The sequence below is a fragment of the Gouania willdenowi genome, chromosome 6, assembly GCF_900634775.1.
Source record: "Gouania willdenowi chromosome 6, fGouWil2.1, whole genome shotgun sequence".
Classification (NCBI taxonomy): domain Eukaryota; kingdom Metazoa; phylum Chordata; class Actinopteri; order Blenniiformes; family Gobiesocidae; genus Gouania; species Gouania willdenowi.
Genome location: NC_041049.1, coordinates 63,863,035 through 63,882,445, shown reverse-complemented (window position 1 = coordinate 63,882,445; position 19,411 = coordinate 63,863,035). Strand labels below are relative to the sequence as shown.

At 39.8% G+C, this 19,411-nt stretch overlaps 2 protein-coding genes across 3 annotated transcripts in view; one reads left to right on the top strand and one right to left on the bottom strand.

Annotated features, from left to right (window-relative positions):
- cttnbp2 (cortactin binding protein 2) overlaps positions 1-1,588 on the top strand; it is a 114,898-nt gene extending 113,310 nt beyond the window's left edge. For both annotated transcript variants that reach the window (XM_028448958.1, XM_028448957.1), the window contains one exon: positions 273-1,588. In XM_028448958.1, coding sequence (XP_028304759.1) covers positions 273-560 — 288 coding nt within the window. In that variant the 3' untranslated portion in view covers positions 561-1,588. The remainder of the gene's footprint in view (positions 1-272) is intronic.
- A 6,284-nt stretch (positions 1,589-7,872) lies between these two features.
- The window catches only part of cftr (CF transmembrane conductance regulator), a 49,319-nt gene continuing 37,780 nt past the window's right edge, over positions 7,873-19,411 (bottom strand). The window contains exons 22-27 of the mRNA XM_028449134.1: positions 16,883-17,113; positions 14,747-14,902; positions 12,814-12,903; positions 11,581-11,753; positions 9,365-9,470; positions 7,873-9,148 (exon numbers count right to left, since the gene is read on the bottom strand). Of these exons, the coding sequence (XP_028304935.1) occupies positions 8,933-9,148; positions 9,365-9,470; positions 11,581-11,753; positions 12,814-12,903; positions 14,747-14,902; positions 16,883-17,113 (972 nt within the window). The 3' untranslated portion in view covers positions 7,873-8,932. The remainder of the gene's footprint in view (positions 9,149-9,364; positions 9,471-11,580; positions 11,754-12,813; positions 12,904-14,746; positions 14,903-16,882; positions 17,114-19,411) is intronic.

Here is a 19,411-nt window from a genome sequence, read left to right as displayed (position 1 = left end):
ATTGGATGCTTTAAAGGGCCGGATTTGGCCCCAAGGCCATGAGTTTGACACACGTAGTATATAAAGAGTAAATGCACTGTTGTCATCCCCGTTTATCTCACTCAACACTAACTCACATCTCTAGTGTCAGCCTGAGACACAGCTGTAAGGTCTTTGCTGAGTCTCTGTGATCATGTGATCAGAGGAAGGATTTACACTCATGGACTGATTCAAAGGCATGTAGAGTGACTCAGCGTTTCTCCACCTTTGAGCCTCCCTGTTTCCTCCTGCAGGCTGTCAGCAGCTCAAACCCAGCAGCCGACCCCAGCAGAGACCCACGTTCAGGTTCTGGTTCTCGTAGCCGGTCTCAGCTCCCCGTCCCCAGCAGAGGGCAGCAGCCCAGAGTCTACCCCCCCTGTAACAATAATATTAATAGCAGCAGCAGCAGCAGCAGCAGCTCAATCCAGGAAACCTCCACCCACAGCAGCAGCAACAACTACCACAACATCAACGACAACCACCATCTAGTGGAGGACATCTGGATCCTCCACAGAGACGTGCATGAAAACAATAACCACTAGTCGTCTTTTTAGCCCCGCCCCCTCCCCATGATTCCACTGTGATCCTCCTTCATATTGTAAAGACTAAAGACTCTGCACCTGACGACCCTTGACTCTTAGTATTTGTACTCGTTATCCGTACTTATTACACTGTACTGCGGTTGTGTACTTGGGGACCATAGATTTATTCTAATGCAGTGTTTTAAATAGTGTGAGTGCGTCAGAGGAAAAGAGGATTTGTTTCATGAAGTGTAATGAGCTCAAAGTAGGAACAGAAGTGTCTCTGCACAGTGTGTTGGTTCAAAACAATGGTGATATATACAGTATCATAGAATAATATTAAACATTTGTTGTTGTAATACTACTTCTTGCCACAAGATGGTGTAGTGAGTTGATCTTAAATCTGGCTTAAACTAATCGTAATAGCTTTAATGTCAAGGGTCAGAAGTCTTATATTGGACCAACGTCCTCGCGCTAATACTTACTCTATAAAGTAGGTATGTCACAATCATTGTTTTTAGCTCCTAATCTGAGTTTTTGATTTTGAGCATCAGTTTTTTTTTTTTACTATGGGATGTCTAAAGCTTAAAGCTCTATTTACTCATTTCTATAACATGGTTTTTCTGTTTAAGATTAAACTGTAGGGGTCGGGGACATTTTCAACATCTCTACCAAAAACGTAGCCAATATAACGTCCGTAAAGGGTGGCACACTTTACTTTTCACAATTTTTATTGCTCAACCGAAGAATGCGTAACTTTCACAGATATCAGAAACTTTAACGATATAAAGATAAATATGGGGATTAATAGTTTATCCCTGTATTTACCCTAAATGAGTAAGAACATTAGAACAGTTGAAATGTGCAGTAATTGACTCTATTTTTGGTAACGGATGCTTACAATGTGAATATTAACGAGGCAAAAAGCGATCTGGCAAAATTTGGTGAAAATTAATTTTGTGATGTGTTGCATATTTGTGACCAGAATGGTTGCATTTAAACTAGTTAAATAATCAAGACTATAGGTGATAAACGTGTTCCCTAGTTACCATAGTTACTGCACCCTGAGAAAAAACTGTAATAGATGTGCTGATGTTTGCATATTTTCCTATACTGAACCCAAAATAAACCCAAACACCACCACAGAGCTACGTAGCATTAGCTCCTAGCGACTAGCGCTATTAGCAGGGTTGGGGTCAATTACAAGTAATTAATTATTCTTGTTTAATCACAATTCGATTATGATTACAGCAACCAGCATTCTTTTTCCAATTACAAATAAATTACAATTACTATTTTCCCCCTAAAAGTCAGTTACAATTACTAATTACAATTTTACAAACTTTTATTTATATAGCGTTGCGATGATTGTAAGCGGTTTTGTGTGTACGATGTTGTTTTAGCATCTTTACATTTATATTTTAGTTCATTTATCATAATATCTTTTGTAAAAGTCCAACTAGGGACAGTAGTTTTCATTTAGCAACAGATATAAACTCTTTGTACAAAACAACAGTAACATTTATACTATTGTTACTCTGTAAAATTGTTGATTAAAACTTATATCATAACTCTAAACCCTAACTGTATGAGTGTGTAACAGGTCGTGGTAAACATATTTTAATATTTGTTAACCACTTATGTGTAAGCCATAGACCTGTTTTGCGTTTAATGAAATTGTAATTGAATGTTTTTTATTGAATTTCCATGGTAATTAGAATTACAAACAATGACAATGGCGAGAGATTATTAAAATTACAATTACCATATAATTATGCCACAATTTTTAGGTGATTGTAATTATAATTGACCCCAACCCTGGCTATTAGATCCGTTGCGTAACTAAAGTAACTTAGGGTAAAGTCAGTGTTATTATATTAAACGGTTCATCTTTAGTCGTGTACAAAAGAAAGAACGTCTAACTGACGTGACTCACTACTGCCATCTAGTGTATAAAATGGTATTCCTTATCCTTACACATTGTGCGTGGTGGAATATTGTAATCCTGGTATTTTGCTGCAAACGAGAGCTTTTTTTAAGAGAGAATGAGGAAGAATGCAGTTATAAGGCTCAGTGTATGTTTTGGTCATTTAATTTTCCGTTCAGAAAAAGACATTGAAAAACAAGAAGCCATTGGTTATTTCAGTTTTGTTTTGAAAGTGAAAAACTGAAATTGTAATTCAAGGCATATTTCTTTATCAGGGTCAAGAAGGGATGAACAAAGATTTAAAAATCGGTTGATTTTCAATTTTCGAGAGCTTCATGTTTTACTCTCACCACACAGAGGAGACCCACAGATGGGGGCGAACTTTTCCTCCCAGACAAAAAATAAGAGTAACGCATAAATGATAAATTCAGATGTTATTAATACATGAATAAATGTGAAGAAATAAAAAGATGTTACGTAAAACACGATATGTGATTAAAGGAACCAGATGTGGTGTAATGAATCTATTGGTGCTTCTCGTTTCTTATGACCTTTAGAGACTAGTGGTGTTATAACTTGCAAAATAGTTCTAACATCTATTGTTCCTCACAGTCGATAGTTGGTCACCTGTTTATCTGGATACCTTGTGGACCGTAACACTGTTGGGTAAATGGCACAATATTCATTAAGTCTGGAATTGATACATGATACCAACTCATTTTATCAAACGCAGCAGAGTAAAAGTCCAGCCCCGTCTGTGGGTCCCCTCTGTGTGGTGAGATTAAAACATGAAGCTCTTGTTTTTCTCAGTTTTTGATTTTTCTGTCTTTCTGTTTTGGTTTTAAGTCAATAAAACAAAATAACCACACTGTTTATTTTGATTTGATTTTAAAACGGAATAACCAAAGAACGAAGGGTGCCTGGATTAATATGCCTTGAATTTCAAACAAGAATCAAATGACCAATCATTTTCTTGTTTTGTTTTTCGATTTCCTTTTCTGAACATAAAATTCAATGACTGACCAAAACATACACTGACCTGTTTTAAGTTATGGTCTTTAGTTTTTGGTTGTGAAGTATTTTTGAGATATTCAAGTGTTTTCTCTTCAAATAGTTGCAAGGTTGTTTATACTGTTGAAATTAATCAGGGTTTTACCAAATCTATGTGTAAATAAGAAGTAGTGGATCTAAATGCTATAGATTGGTGTATACGTGGTATATGATGCTTGTACAGTAACTAAATACTTAACCTGCTGTGTACATAGTGTTTGTAAATCCCGCTCCTGAGCGATGGGAATGTGGCAATAACTCAAACATAAGGATGTCCTTTGTCAACTTTAAGCCATAATGAGTGTTTGAAAATGTCTAGACTTTTACTTTGAAAGGCTCTGCAGTGAAATCCAAGACGTCTCGTTCCTGCTTTCCATCACCACTGTGTTACGCTTTTATTTTGGAGGATTCTTTTTAATGATGATGGAGCACAGATTGTATATAATTATATCTATACATATGTACAGCAGATTTCAGTCAACTTGTGATATGGATTGTACAGTAGTTGTTTGAGTTTTAAAGATTTGTCTTTTGAGCACATTAAAATGACACTGTTTAAAAAGCCACTCAACGGACTTTTACTGTGGTTTTTTTGTTTAATTTATTCTGAAACAGCCTTGATGTGAGTGGCTCATTTAAAAAAATAATGGTCATTAGTTGTCTTTGTAAAACTAAATATATTTACATTTTTACAAATGCATAAATGTATTTTTTTAAATAATAAAAAGTTAATTATATAATAATACCCCACACACACCAAATTAATCAGAGCAGAAAACTAAAAACAGTTCAATTTAAGAAAGACAAAAAGACCTTTACTTTTCTCAGCATTTAATGAAAACGGTTAATGTAACGGTCAATCTCAAAACGCTTAAAAGTCAAAAGTCTTGGATATTTTAATTCATCATAAATTCATAAAAAAAAGTGTACGTGTGTCAACAGTTTTATGATCGTCTTTAATTTTGGAGTGGCCAAATTAGGAAACAAACACAAAAATTAGGACATTTTTGACATACGTTTTCTGTTCATTCTATGTCCTCATTAAAATACTTTTTATTTTTTCAAAGTGAATTAATAGTTTTTGCTCATCTTATTTATTTTATTTTCAAAGCTAACTCACTTTTAACACGTTTTTTTTCTTTCTGTGAAGACACTCCAGGTACGTATACTCACATTATATATGTATATAGGATACTTAAAACATCTGTCCATTGGTTTCACATTTCATTGAGGAAACAATGCTTCTGCTGTTTATTATTATTATTATTATTATTATTGCCACTAGTGGTCGAATGTAGAATCTAACAAACTTTCTGTGAAGTAACTCCAGGTTTTCTAAAACAGTGGTTCAAGTATCCCCCCTTATGTCCGACTGTAATATTTTGCTCAGAATTCTGTGAAAAAACAACTGTAGATCATAATGATGGAATGAATGAGTGATAACACACATTTTAAAGCAGGGGTTCTCAACTGGTCTCAGCCTGGGACCCACATTTTTCCACGTCCATGAAATCGCGACCCATGTTTTTCAAAAATAGTTGTTGAAAACACACATTCTCTCTTATTTTTTTATTTTTTTTAGCATAAATCTATATATTTTCCTGTGCAACATGCACTTCACAGCATGCCCGCCAAAATAAAAGACAAGTCCAACATGAGAGACTTTAAGTATTTATTTATTTTTGACCAGCTGTTTGCCACCCAGTACAGGTCCACCATCCACTTTCGGGTCCCAACCCACCAGTTGAGAATCACTGTTTTAAATAATCTCATTTTGTAAATAAGTGAATTAAACTCTATTTAATGCTTCCTGAATCGTTTCTTTCATTTCCTCCCACTCCCTCATCATGTGCCTTTGTATTTTCAATTCATGTTTTAAAAATGATTTCTATCATGATTTTGTGTCTTTTTGTTCATTTTTGATTTCATTTGTTGTCTGTTGTTTTTATTCTTCAGTGTATTTTTCTCTTATTTTGTGTGTTGGTATTATTTGAATTATTCTATCTCAGTGTGTGTGTTTTGTGTGTTTTGGTGTGTTTTGTGTGTTTTTCTTTAATTTACTGTGTCTTTTGCCGTTTTGTGTGTCGCTAGTAATAGTAAGTATTTTTCGCTCTTATTGTGTGTTTTTGGTGTCATTTGGCGTATTTTGTGGAAAAAAGAAAAAATCCAAGTTGATGCTTTAAAATCATTTATTTTACTTAAAATTAAAATCTCTTGATTAACAAAAAAAAAAACACATTTGTACATTTTTTAACACCAAAGTCCTTTTCCTAAAACAAACATTCATTATTATTTTACACAAAGAACAGTCCATCACAACTTTTATGGTACCTTATTTTTCCTCTTTTTATAAAACTATTTCTCTGTGTCTATGAAGAGCCTCCGTCTGCCAACGTAGAAAATCACACACAGAAAAAGACACGCCTCCTTTTATACGTGTGTGTTTTTGATCATATCATTGTTTCCTAAAGTGCATCCACAGAGCAGTGTAGGAGGAGGAGTCCTATTGTAGATCAGAATAATAATAATAATAACATTAATATTACAGGTGCTACGATGAGGCTGATCAGATAAAAGAGGCAGGTGTCAAATTACACAACAGTTGTTTGGGAGTTTTTTTACTGTATTTTTCTTACTGTTTGATGTCCTTTTTAAGCGTTTAAGCGACCAAGTTTTTACTAAAACATTGTGACAAATGTTTTTAAGTGTTACAGATCTGGTGTATGGTCAGTGGTATGTTATATATATATATATATATAATATGATGTTTAAAAGAAATAATTTAAAAAATGCAAGGAGGATTTTCTATAAAATGTGATAAAAATGAAACAATTGCATAAATTAAGACAAATAAAATGTTTCATATTTACCTTTATAAGTTACTGCTGGTGCTAGCCTACTTTATTATCGTAGCCTGTAATTAAAGTGAAAATGTAATATTTAATAAGTGCTTTTCTCACCGGTCGCCCTTTGGACTGTACAGTACCTATGAAGTAGCTCACAGTTACAGAAAGGTTGGAGAGTCTTGGTCTAGACTATGGAAAACATTGTGCGTAAGTTTTCTCTTCATGTCTGTGTCAAATGTTCAAATGTTTGCATGAATCAATAATAAAGTGAGAGTAAGAATGCTTCATTAAAAGCTGGGTTTCCGTTACAAATTTTCACAAAATAAAAGCGATATTTCTAGATGTCGGCAAAGTGTGATTGCGCATTGAACGTGTTACCATTGAACGTTGTTTTGAAGCTTCGTAACTCCTGTGAAATCGCTCCAAACCTCCTTATAACACGCTGTATTCCTTTGTTGTTTCACGTCTAATGTGGCATTAATAATTTTTGAAGTATCACGCTAAGAAATGTCCTGGTCTTCTCTTCTGTCTACAAGTACCTCGTCATGGATAGAAGTGGTCATGTGACCAGGTACGTCACGTTCTGTGACGTATATTTGCGTAAAAACTGTTTCCATGGCACTTTTGCGACACATTTCAATATCGAAACGTCTAAAATTCCTCCTCATGAAAACGTAAAATCTAATTTTTAGAAATTCGGGTGTTTCCATTACTAGTGATTATTGCGCTATTTAGATTTCGCGCATTTCTAAGGATAATGGAAACCCAGCTAAAGGCGATCAGCAGACGAAGACTGGCAATTGAAACGTGTCGGGAGGAGATAAAAAAATTCCTGAAAAACCTTGAACTTAACTAACATCAAAGGACACAGGCTGACCTCATCTGTTGCTACGTACAAACATTTGTTTGATAATTCCAGCGTTTCAATGTACAGCTTTCTCACACTAAAGGGCAGCTGGATGGAGTTAGAATATACTGTCCCTGTGTAAAGTAACTCCAGAATCTGGTCTGTCTTCAGACTGTTGAAAGATGACTTTTAAAGGTGCAGTCTGCAACTCTTTTAAAAGTGCCTTTTTGTCATTTTTTTTCTAAAGCTGTCACTATCTAAGGACAGCTTTACATCAAACTAGTAGTTTGTTTAAAAAAAACAGACTCATTGAGTCACGCCCCCTGCTGCTCCTGCTGCCTTTGGCACCGCTTCCGAGCAAAAAGAACCAATCAGAGCCAGGATGGTGTTTGATGGGCTGTCTGACAGCTGTTGCTCACAGGCCCCGCCCCTTTCCCGGGCTGGAGCGCCGTAATTTTTACTGTGTATGTTCTAGAGGAGTAGATGATGGAATTGGTGACTTATCTGCTTGAAAGGTAATCACTGCTGTTTGATTTACATTACGTTTGATTTGTAATTGTTACACTAGAACTCTGTAGTGCATGTGTTGTTCATGTGCGCGCAGCAGCTTCTGTGTGGCTGCTGTAAGTGACACTGTGTTGCTGCTGCTGCTGCTGAGGTGTGTGCACATTGAGAGAGAGAAGCGCTGCAGTAACATGCTTTTACCAGAGCATGTTATATTACTGTGATGTTGCTGTTGGGCTCACGTTAGCTCCTCTGAGGGAGGGGGAGAAAGGGATCTGAAAGTTACGGACTGCCCCTTTAAGTTACAGAAATGTTCACAAGTTGGATTTTTTTTCCTACCAGTGTTGCCGCTGCTTATTTCATTGACAGACTAAAGTCAAACTACAACACTAGGGACTTATTTCAAAGGTTTTAATCTAATAATGGTGTTTTTTGATCAAAGGCCACACAGCTGTCACACACTCTGTGGTAAACAGTTTGTTTACCGGGAAACAATCAGGCTGTAGCGCAGATCAAAGCAGTGACTCTGGTCTGTTTACAGACAGAGGTTGAGGAGCTGAAGGTCACACAGCTGCAACAAAAGGCTGGTATGCAGACGTGGAGCAGTGTGGAGGAGCAGCGTGTCTCTATGCTTGTAGAAACCAACAGAAATAAGCAGGTTTTTAACATGTTTAGCAGGTCGATGGAGGCTGTGGAGTCACACACAGATATAAAACCATGAAGGTCTGTGACTCACTGACTGAAATCATATCAACACTGTATGATTTAAGTTTAAGTCGAGCATTAAAAAGCAGCAGCTCTGTAACTGACGGGTTTTTTTTTCCTGCAGTTTGAACACAAACTCAGACAAATCAAGTCTACATTGACTATCAGCCTTTCTCTGTCCAATGGAGCGAGTTCTGGACTACAGGTGAGAACGTTGCAGCAGAACCCCATGGAGAACGTTCTATAGTTGCCAGTGTGGGAACAACAGAGTAAGTGTGAGTCGTAGGGAGCATTACTTTAAAATTCCTCATCATTCCACTAGTGACGCCTCAGATCAGGATTAAAATCTCATTATTGCCTTTTCTAGTGATGCCATAAAAATAGTTGTATACGTGCACTTTAAACCGACCCCATTATTCAATGTTTCAACCTTAGACTTGAAGCTGTTTTCGTTTCTTGGTCAACATCTGTTGAAAAGTCTAGTTTCCATGTTTCTGTGCTTTCTGCTGATTATCTATAGTCGGGTGTCGTGGACGTCGTCCTCGGCCTCCTCAGGCAGGGCGGAGATCTTGGCGGTCTGCGTTGGCGCCCTCTTGCTGGCGTTGTGGCTATGAAGATTGGGGAAGAGGCGGAGCCTGTCGGCGGGGCTCATGGCCTGTTTCAGGTGACTCCTCTCGTTCATCAGCTTCTGGATGGTGTCGTAGCTTTTCAGGGAGCTGCCCTCGATCATCTGAACAGGAGAAATCATCTCTAGGTCAGTGGTTCTCAAACTATTTGGGCTCAAGTACTTATTTCTGTCTTACGTGTGTTTGTGTGTGTCTTTGTGTGTTTTTGAATGTTTCTTTTTGTGTATGTGTGTGTCTTTATGTGTGTATGTGTGTGTCTTTATGTGTGTATGTGTGTGTCTTTATGTGTGTATGTGTGTGTCTTTATGTGTGTTATTTACCAGGAAGGTCTGACACTCCAGCAGTGGCTCCACCCTGTGCTCCGATAGGATGACAGTGCAGCCGGAAAAAGCCTGTTTCAGAGTTTTCCTCAGAACCTTTAGGGTTCTGTTCACACACACACACACACACACACACACACACACACACACACACACACACACACACACACACATACATCATCATTACTGTCATCAAAGCATATTTCTACCACTAATGTATTAGTTTGGCCTGAGGCTGCAGACTGCTGCTAGTCTGAGCTGCTTATTGTTATAAGTCTAATTTACCATCAGTATGGCTTTCTGTGCTAAGATACACTCAGTTTCACACACACACACACACACACACACACACACACACACACACACACACACACACACACACACACAGTAGTTACTGGAATCAGCCTTAATCACCACCGTATGCAGCAACAGGTGTGCTACACATGCTGGATTCATGCTGCATGGTGACTGTTTTTAAGAGTTAAGAGATTAAAAGGACACTTTTTAATAGCGCTCTACACCAGTGTTTCTCAAATAGGGGTACGGGGTACACGATGGCACTACAGGGGGTACTTGAGGGAGAGAGAAAGAGAGAGTGGAAAAGGAACAAATAAAGTGATGGTCTCAGTCCCACCCCAGGCGTGATATGACTGGAAATTATAAAAACTATAGAAATATACACTGAACAAAAATATAAATGCAACACTTTTGTTTTTTCCCCCATTTTTCATGAGCATTTTCTATATACACAAAAGACAAATATCGTTCACAAATCTGTTAGTGAGCACTTCAATCTATCCCACCTCACAGATGTGCCTCAGGGTGGCCACAATAAAAATGTTCAGTTTAATCACAGAGCACAATGCTGCAGATGTGGGAGCGTGCAATTGTCATGCTGACTGCAGGATGGTCCACCAGAGTTGTTGCCCGTGAATGGAATGTTTATTTCTCTTCCATAAGTCGCCTTCAAAGGCGTTTCGGAGAATTTAGCAGTACATCCAACCAGCCTCACAACCACAGACCACGTGTAACCACACCAGCCCAGGACCTCCACGTCCAGCATGTTCACCTCCATGATCGTCTGAGACCAGCCACCTGAACAGATGCTGCTGCAACAATTGGTTTTCATAACCAAAGAATTTCTGCACAAACTGTCAGAAACCATCTCAGGGAAGCTCATCTGCATGCTCGTTGTCCTCATCAGGGTCTCGACCTGACTGCAGGTTGTTGTCATAACCGACTTGAGTGGACAAACGCTCACATTCGATGGCGTCTGGCACATTGGAGAGGTGTTCTCTTCATGGATGAATCGTGGTTCAGATGGCAGACAGCGTGTGTGGCATTGTGAGCGGTTTTCTGATGTCAACGTTGTGGATGTAGTGGTCCATGGTGGCGGTGGGGTTATGATATGGGCAGGCATATGTTATGGACAAGGAACACAGGTGTATTATATTGATGGCATTTTGAAGTTCCTAAGGTCCATTGTTGTGCCATTCGTCCACGACCATCACCTCATGTTGCAGCATGATAATGCACGGCCCCATGTCGCAAAGATCTGTGCACAATTCCTGGAAGCTGAAAACATCCCAGTTCTTTAATGGCCAGCATAATGTCACCCATTGAGCATGACTGGGATGCTCTGGATACGACAGCGTGTTCCAGTTCCTGCCAATATCCAACAACTTCACACAGCCATTGAAGAGGAGTGAACCAACATTCCACAGGCCACAATCGACAACCTGATCAACTCTATGCAAAGTAGATATGTTGCACTATGTCAGGCAAATGGTGGTCACACCAGATACTGACTGGTTGTCTGACCCCCTCCCCAGACCCCCACAATAAAGCAAAACTGCACATTTCACGGGCCACAATGGCACACCTGTGCAATAGTCATACTGTCTAATCAGCATCTTGATATGCCACACCTGTGAGGTGGGATGAATTATCTCTGCAAAGGAGAAGTGCTCACTAACAGATTTAGACAAATTTGAGAAAAATGGGTATTTTGTGTATTTAAAATGTTTTAGATCTTTGAGTTCAGCTCATGAAAAATAGGAGCAAAAACAAAAGTGTTACGTTTACATTTTTGTTCAGTGTATCTATTCAGGAGGCACTAAATTTGTGTTTTTCAACCTTAGGGGCGGGACCCCTGAAATGTCTGAAAATCAGTGTTTTAAAATCCCAGCGTTCTCCCAGTGAGGATAAATACTGACATGGGGTCGAGGTAGGCCGAGGGCTCGTCCAGCAGCAGGATACGAGCTTTACTGAGGATGGAACGAGCCAGACAGAGCAGCTGCTTGTGTCCGTAGCTCAGCACGCTGCCTCCGTCCTCCAGCTGGAAGTCCAGCTTGTCTGGAAACTGTTCAATCACCGACTTCAGACCCACCTGTGGACACGCACCGCAGCTTTAACATCACTGTACCTTCCATTCCAACGAGCGACGCAGCTGTGAATGACATCTTACGTGTGTACAGTTAAAAACATATTTAATTTTCAGTATAAAAATAATACTATTGAATACTTTAATGCAGAGATGGGCAACTTCTATCACAGCAGGGCCCACAAAAATGTGTTTGTTTGATCAAAGGGCCACATTATCAACATTCACGTCAGCATTTAGAATAAGGAGCAATCTGAGCGTTAACACAGGACAGAAAAAAGATTGTTTATAGAGATTTTGTGTGTTTTTCTGTCATTCTGTGTTTGTTTGTTGTTGTCTTGTTTGTTATGATTGCATTTTGTGCATTTCTGTAGTCCTTTGGTGTATTTTTCCTGTAAAATGTATGTTTTTTTTAAATCATATATGTATATTTTTTTATTATAATTTATTTATCTATTTGTTCATGTCATATAATTTCATGTTATTATACAATTTTTGTTTACAAAACATTACATAAACAAAAATATTGTGTGTTTATGTTGTCATTTTCTGTAATTTTTCTGTAGTTTTGTTGTCGTTTTGTGTTATATGGACAAAATTTGAGTATTTTCATTGTCAATTTGTTCATTTTTATAGTAGTTTTGTGTGTTTTAAGAGTATTTTCTGTGTTTTTCTTGTCTTTTACTGTATTTTCCGGCAATGTTGTAATTCTTTGTACCGAGGGCCGCATGTGGTCCCCGGGCCACCAGTTGCCCATGTCCACTTTATGGTATAATTTGATACATTATTTGTAATTAGAATTAGTTCTTATGAAGTTCCTCTAAATTCTGAGGCCATTTCATCATCTTGATCATTGCTATGTGCCTAAGTTCATTAACTAATAGGTTTATTATCCAATGCAAATCGCTCTGCATTGAGCAGTAACTGCTTAGCACTGATTAAACAGTCATTAACGTCAAGTCAAGTATTTTCTTTCCACTAATACAGTTAGACCAGCTGGTGTTTGTGTCAGCTTTGTCACTTTTGTTCATTTGATGTTAAAAACAAAAAGAATTGATTGCTTTACCTCGTCGGCCACTCGCCACAGCTCATCGTCGCTGTAACGTCCGTGAGGATCGAGGTTCATGCGGAAAGTTCCAGTAAGAATAAAAACTCTCTGAGAAAACACACAGACTGTGTTAGGATAGTTACCAATTAAAGCAAAGTTCAACCCATCACATCAATGCGCTCTAGGCCAGGGTTGGGGTCAATTATGATTGTAATCGCGTAATTGATCATTATTTCAATTATGGAATAATTATAATTTTAACTGTAATTTTAAAAATCTGTTGCTGTTGTAATGTAATTCAATTGTAATTGAGTTTAGATAATTTACTTTGGTCAATTATAATTTAATGCTAAACTAATCTATGTGTACAGTTCTACATATATGTACTTAATAATTATTAAGATGTGTTTCACATCAAGCTTTCCCACATTTTATCATTTAAAAAATGTAAATCTAGGGCTATACTGACACAAAAAAGACTCAGACGCTCACACCAAAAACATAAAAACCTATATTTTCATTGATTAGGAAGCCTAACAAGGTAATCAATAGATAGTAAAGAAATTAGATGATAGATATTTGTTTTTAGTGTATTTTACAGCTGATTTAAGATTATTTTCATAAGAGGAAGGTTAACTTTTATTAGGTTATTCATTTCAGGCTCAGTAATTGTGATTAATTGTAATTGAAAAACATAATTGTAACTGAAAAATGTAATTGACCCCAACCCTGCCCTAGGCGATAGGTCTGAAGCTGAAGAATAAAACCTCGTGACTAATTTGTGTCATGAATGTCTTTGGAGTTGTTTACAGTATATCTAGTTTTTGCCTTAAAAACACATAAATGAAGCCATTTTAGTTTTAGTGCTTCCGTACATGTCATACACTTTCTTGGACTTTATTCCTAAGAAGACTCGAAACATTACGGTGGATAGATTTTAAAATTGCACTTGCTAGACATTGAGCATCGCATTAGTTCAGACAGGCACAGAAGTCAAGCTCGCCCAATCCCATCATCGACAGTAGCTGTTAATAACTGACAGCGTCCAGCTCCTAATTCAGCTACTCATCTCGTCTTCTGTTTGCATCTAATGTCTATGCTTCTGTTCCAGGGGGTCCTGCTGACCGCTCTCTCTGCTTATGCCTTTCTATGTAGCTCAAGGAAGAGCGAGGGGAGCTCCCTTTGCATCGTGCTTTCCACGCAGCTGCTGGAATGGGAGAGAGGGCCCACAACAGAGCCTTACTGCCAAATCTAATAAACAATGTGACTAAAGTGATCCTGACTGAAATGGAGAAATAGAACTTTGAAAATGACAGTCAGCACAGCATTTGGATGCTACTATTAGCCATATTACTACAGATTTACTACTGTTTTAAATCCCACTTATTTCTAAAAGTAAAGGTTTCACATAATAGTCTTTCAGCTGAGCTCTTTGTCGTTTGGTTTTTAGTATGTATCCCTTTAAGAGCCAATCCCTTTTCTTATGATAGCTCCCTTTACTGTTTTAATTTATTTTAGTCCTCTTGTGTCACAAATAATGTTAGCTCATTAAGGGGTTTCAGTGAATTTCTAAAACTCAATTAATCTGAAGTTCACGTAAATGGCATGTTCAGAGGACAGGTGCAATACATTATATAGATTATTGTGCAATTTATTATCATATAATAATAGTAATGTAGATAATATGAGTAATGTATGTGTTCTGACTGAAGCTGAAAGACGCTCCAGTGATGGACAAACTAGCACAAGGAAAGGAAAATTATGTTTCAAAAAGTTGGATTTAAACTCTTTGTTTGAGCTGTGACGTAGGACCAAACCACATTACACCACAAGATGGTGCAATAACTAGCTTACTGTCAAGCAAGAAAGTACAGCATGCCAGAAGTCAGTCAGACTCACTCAACACAGTTCCATTTGCCCCCCCACCCACCCACACCCACCCTGACCCTACCTGGGGCACCACTCCAAAGGCCTTCCTCCATGTTTGCAGGGACACAGACCCCCACGACACGCCGTCGATAGAGATTTCTCCTTCAGTGGAGGCCAGGCGCAACAGAGCCGACAGCAGGGTACTTTTACCAGAGCCAGTTCGTCCCAATAGACCCACCTACACAACACACAGATACATTATGAATCATCCTAACCAAGTGGTCCATAACACCCCTAAAGTCAAGTGTTACTTTTGTAGCGCTTCCACTCAAAGCGATAACCTTGTATTCCTCCATCCTGATTTAGTATTCCACATCTCAAACATCTGTACACACAATTTACAAACTTTACAGACTAGGGTTGTTAGTAGAGATGCTCCAGTAGCACTTTTTCCAAATCGATTCCTTTGACTCAAACAAAGTATTAAACTTCAGTCAGCATGCAGTTTTTTTTGGAACGTGAGAGGCAGGTCCTGTTAGATCAGGGATGTCAAATATGGACCAGAGCACAGTGTCGTATTGTGTGTGTTGCAGTGAGTGCAGCGTTGGTTGTTGGTGTGAGAGTGAGGGGTCTGTGAGCCTCTTTCTGACTCAGCCGCGCAGCCCTGGGACTGACACCTCCAAGAATTATGTTGATGCCCGCAATGTTGAATCAACCAATAATCACGCCTTCGTGTTGTCTTTTTTTTATCGTCTTTCCTCATTCACTTCTGCAGCCAGGCTGCACTGTGAGCTTTTTCACAGGCTGCTGCAGCGTGAAGCTGAACGTTATAGGCCTACCTGCCTGTAAAATGTAAGAGTCTGTTCCACATGTGGTGAATTTATTGAAATAATTAAAAGAATCTGTGAACACCAGTATTAAAAGATAGTTGACCTTCACAAATTTTTTTTTTAACCTCTGATATTTATCATGTCAATAATTAAAGCTGCAGTATGTATGTGTTTTTTGGCATAATTTGGTCAAAAATCCATAATCATCTTTGATCATATTGTATTTCAGAGTGTTCTGAGTGGACAGTGAATCTCTTCTCCTTCTCCTGGCCCTGTAAATGAGCTTTAAAAATCCAGGAACTTGACACTGGATTTCAGCCAATCAGAGATCTTTCTACAGAGTGCTCCATGAGCTGTTTTAGGCGGTACTATTGGCTGCCTGACTGAAGTCAATGCACGTTTACCATTAATAGTAGAAGTACGAGTACGTTCCGGCAGAAGTCTCCATCGCAGCTTAAACCACAACGGTTACACGACAAGCCAAAAAAGGAAGACTGGCATTGGAGAAGTAAAAGTCTAAAGTCCTAAACATACTCAGACGGAACAGACTCGCGGAGGTCCCTCTGACTCTGTATGTGGGGCGGATTGCGTGTGGGATAAATCACTTGTAAACTTAAGAGAAGCTTATCCAAGTAGGAAAGAACGTGTCTGCAGAAATGTCTGTCTGCTTTGCTTTGATCACTGCGGCTGCTTGTGTATGAGCTTTGTGGCAGAGGAAGAGCTGTGAGCATCTTACTGTCCTTACAGCGAGTGATATGTGCATTCATGTCAGAATCACTAAAACATCAGAAAACTCTCCAATAACACAAGACAAAGTCCCTACATTTGTCAGTAGTCTCCATTGAGAAAACAGTCGCGAAGAACTCCACAGTTGTGCGCGTTCATGAGGATACCGGTAAAGTACGATAGGTTTCAAAACAGGGAGGGGAGGGTGAGCGTAGTTGTTTCTATACGAGTCTCACGATTCTACATACTGTAGCTTTAATGTACTGAAACTGAACACATTTGAAATATTTGAGAGCTCTTTCCTAAATATCTTATACTCTTCTCACTAACATACTGAATGTTTATCTATCAATGAGGCATAAAATAATAATAAAAGAAGAAATGAATTCAAGATGTGAACACAGCAAGGACATTGTCCCCTCGTGTCTGTTGTCCCAGAGCCACAAACCTATTAAAACTCTGAACTTTACTTTGACTCGAAAAGGTCGTCACTACAAACGACCTCCAGTAAGTGATCCATGAGTAAAGGATTAGGAATATTCATTAGAGCAGCATTCATCGCCTGCTGTCTCATAGGTGACCTTGCTGTCGGGGAGAAAAAAATCATCATTCTGCAGAGTTTCATTAAAAACCAACTCAACACAGCTACAGCTCCAACTCACACTCTGCCCCCCCTCCACTGAGAAGGAGACGTCGCTGAGGACGGCCCGGCCGGCCTCTGTGTATTTCACGGTGAGGCCATGGACGTTCATCTCACCACGGTTGGGCCAACAGTCCTGGGCGTGAGGGTTGTCAATGACCAGGTCGGGCCCTCCTTTGCTGCTGGGTTTCCCAGGTAGAGGCTCCTCAGAGGGCAGGTCTATGAATTTAAACACTCGGTCTACTGAGCGCATCTGAGGAGAGGAAGAGAGGGAGTAGATCAGCTACACACAGCTCCTTGTGTTCATTACAGTTTAGAGAAACCAACCATCAATATATTAATATATGACCAACTATTCAAATTTCAACAACTTTCCTTGAAAAAAAATCACATTCCTAATGATCTAACGTGCATGGCATCTATCCATTTTTCAACCCGCATGCTCCTTTTTCAGGGTTGTGAGGCTATGTTCAAATTAGACTTAGAGATTCCTGAAGACCAGTTCTTGCTGACGGTTGGAGCACCACTAAGCTCCTCCAGCACCTCCAACAGCAGAATAAGCTACAAAAAGAAGAGTTTGTTCAACTGCTGCGGCAACCGAAACAATGAAGTCTGCCGTTAATAAAAAGCCCCACTTCACTCACACGTGCTGTCCCTTATCTCGGATTTCCACTGGATTTGTAACTGCTCCGCTGCATAACTGCAGCACAATCTGCAGTCCATCAGTCCCCACTGCTTTCGGTTTTGCTGCATATCTGTTGCAGCAAAGACTCAGAAGTTCCCGCTATTTCATGTGTAATCACGCAATATATATATATGTGATTCAGCCATGGATAAGTGCAATATCTATAGGTGAACCTCGTCAATGGAATTACAATCCGCCTTGAACACAGAGTATTTTATTTTGAAAATAATCCTGATATTTCATTCTGTGTCTATGCACTACTTCCTGTCCCACACGGGCTTATCTTTGTTAAATTGCTGCAGCACAGCATCCCGTAAAAATAGAAGGTCTGCATATCTGCTGCAGAGGGCTCCAGCTGCAGCAGTTACGCAGCTGTGCTGGAGCAGATTCGGATGCGGGGGAAATTGGCACATTGACTTTAATGGAAAACTATCAGCTGCGTTGCGGTTCCGCAGGAGTTTTGGAGCAGTTACGAATGCGGTGGAAACTGGGGGGTAGAGACAAAGACCAAAGTGGGCCACGTGTATTGTACATTCATTAAAAGCCCATACATCTGTGCCCGAGGAGCAGGTCTTTATTTGTGGTCTCAGCCCAAGTCTGGCCTGTTTTAACCTCAGACGGATCTTTAACAGTCGGTATGTTTCATTTCCTGCCTCCGCTGTCCAATGCCCTCTTGCCCTGCTGCTGACTCGGCATCCGTGTGTAACTGCTTACCCTGAGACTATATCTGAGTACCTGTGTTTGTGATTTTGGGTTGAATCCCTGTCTGAATAAGACAAAAATGAAGATCTAAAGCAAACAATACAAAATGTCTCGGTACTAAGAGAGCTCATGTTTCACACGTGTCAGAAAACCCTCCCAGGTTTGTAGAACCACCTCCACCGTGAGTGAACGAGGCGTTCAGTGCTGTGATAAGCTCCAACAACCTCTAGATGAGAGAGAACTTAGAGAAGCTTCAAACCACCTCAGAAAGAAGCTGTAATATCCTGAAGATAAGGAAGAAATCCCAACATACTTGGCTGAGAGCGGCTCTTATCTGTTCGTGAAACACTGCGCCATCAGACAACCCAAAACTAATAAAACACACAATCCTTTGGAGTTTATCTGATTAAAGTAGCAATCCTGGAAATTTTAAGAAAATGTGTAAGATATGAGGGCACTGCATGTGAAACTATTTTTTGTTTTATTTCATTTCAGGCAGAATGTAATGTCATTGTCCAACCATTATAAACATCCAAAGCAGGTGGATCACGGCTGACAGGCAGTGAGTTAACTCAGGTACTGCAGACGTACAAGGAGCATTTAGGCAAAAAACTAGGGAAACCTAGAGCACATCGTACCAATACATGAGTAGTAGGAGACAGAAGGAACAGGCCAGGGTTGGGGTCAATTACGATTACGTTTTCAGGCGCCCGCTGGCTGCCTGTTCGGCGTGGCTCTGGTCGTCGGCTTTTGCTCCTCCGCTGGCTTTCTGGGCCCTCCCCTTGGGGGGTTTGGTGCTGGAGCGTGGGTGGGGGTGAGGGGGTGGGTGTTGGTGAGGGGCCTTGGGGTTGGGGGTTGGGGTCGGTGGCTGGATGGGTCCTCGGCTCCTTGGGGCTTTCTCGGGTGTGTATGTGGGGGGCGGTGGCTGCCTCTCGGCTTGGGATCTCTGGGGCGTCTGGTGGGCTGCTCGATTGTGGGGGGTGGCCTGGGGCTCCTTGGCCCCCGCTCGGGCCTAGGGCAGCGCTTGGTTTGCAGAAGCGGTTCTTGCACTGGCATGTCTTGGGCTGTGGGATAAACTCGTACTGGGCTTACCCTTAGACACGTTGATCCCAAATACCAATTTTAGGTATAACCACTCAATCCTTCCCTCTGTTCACGACCACC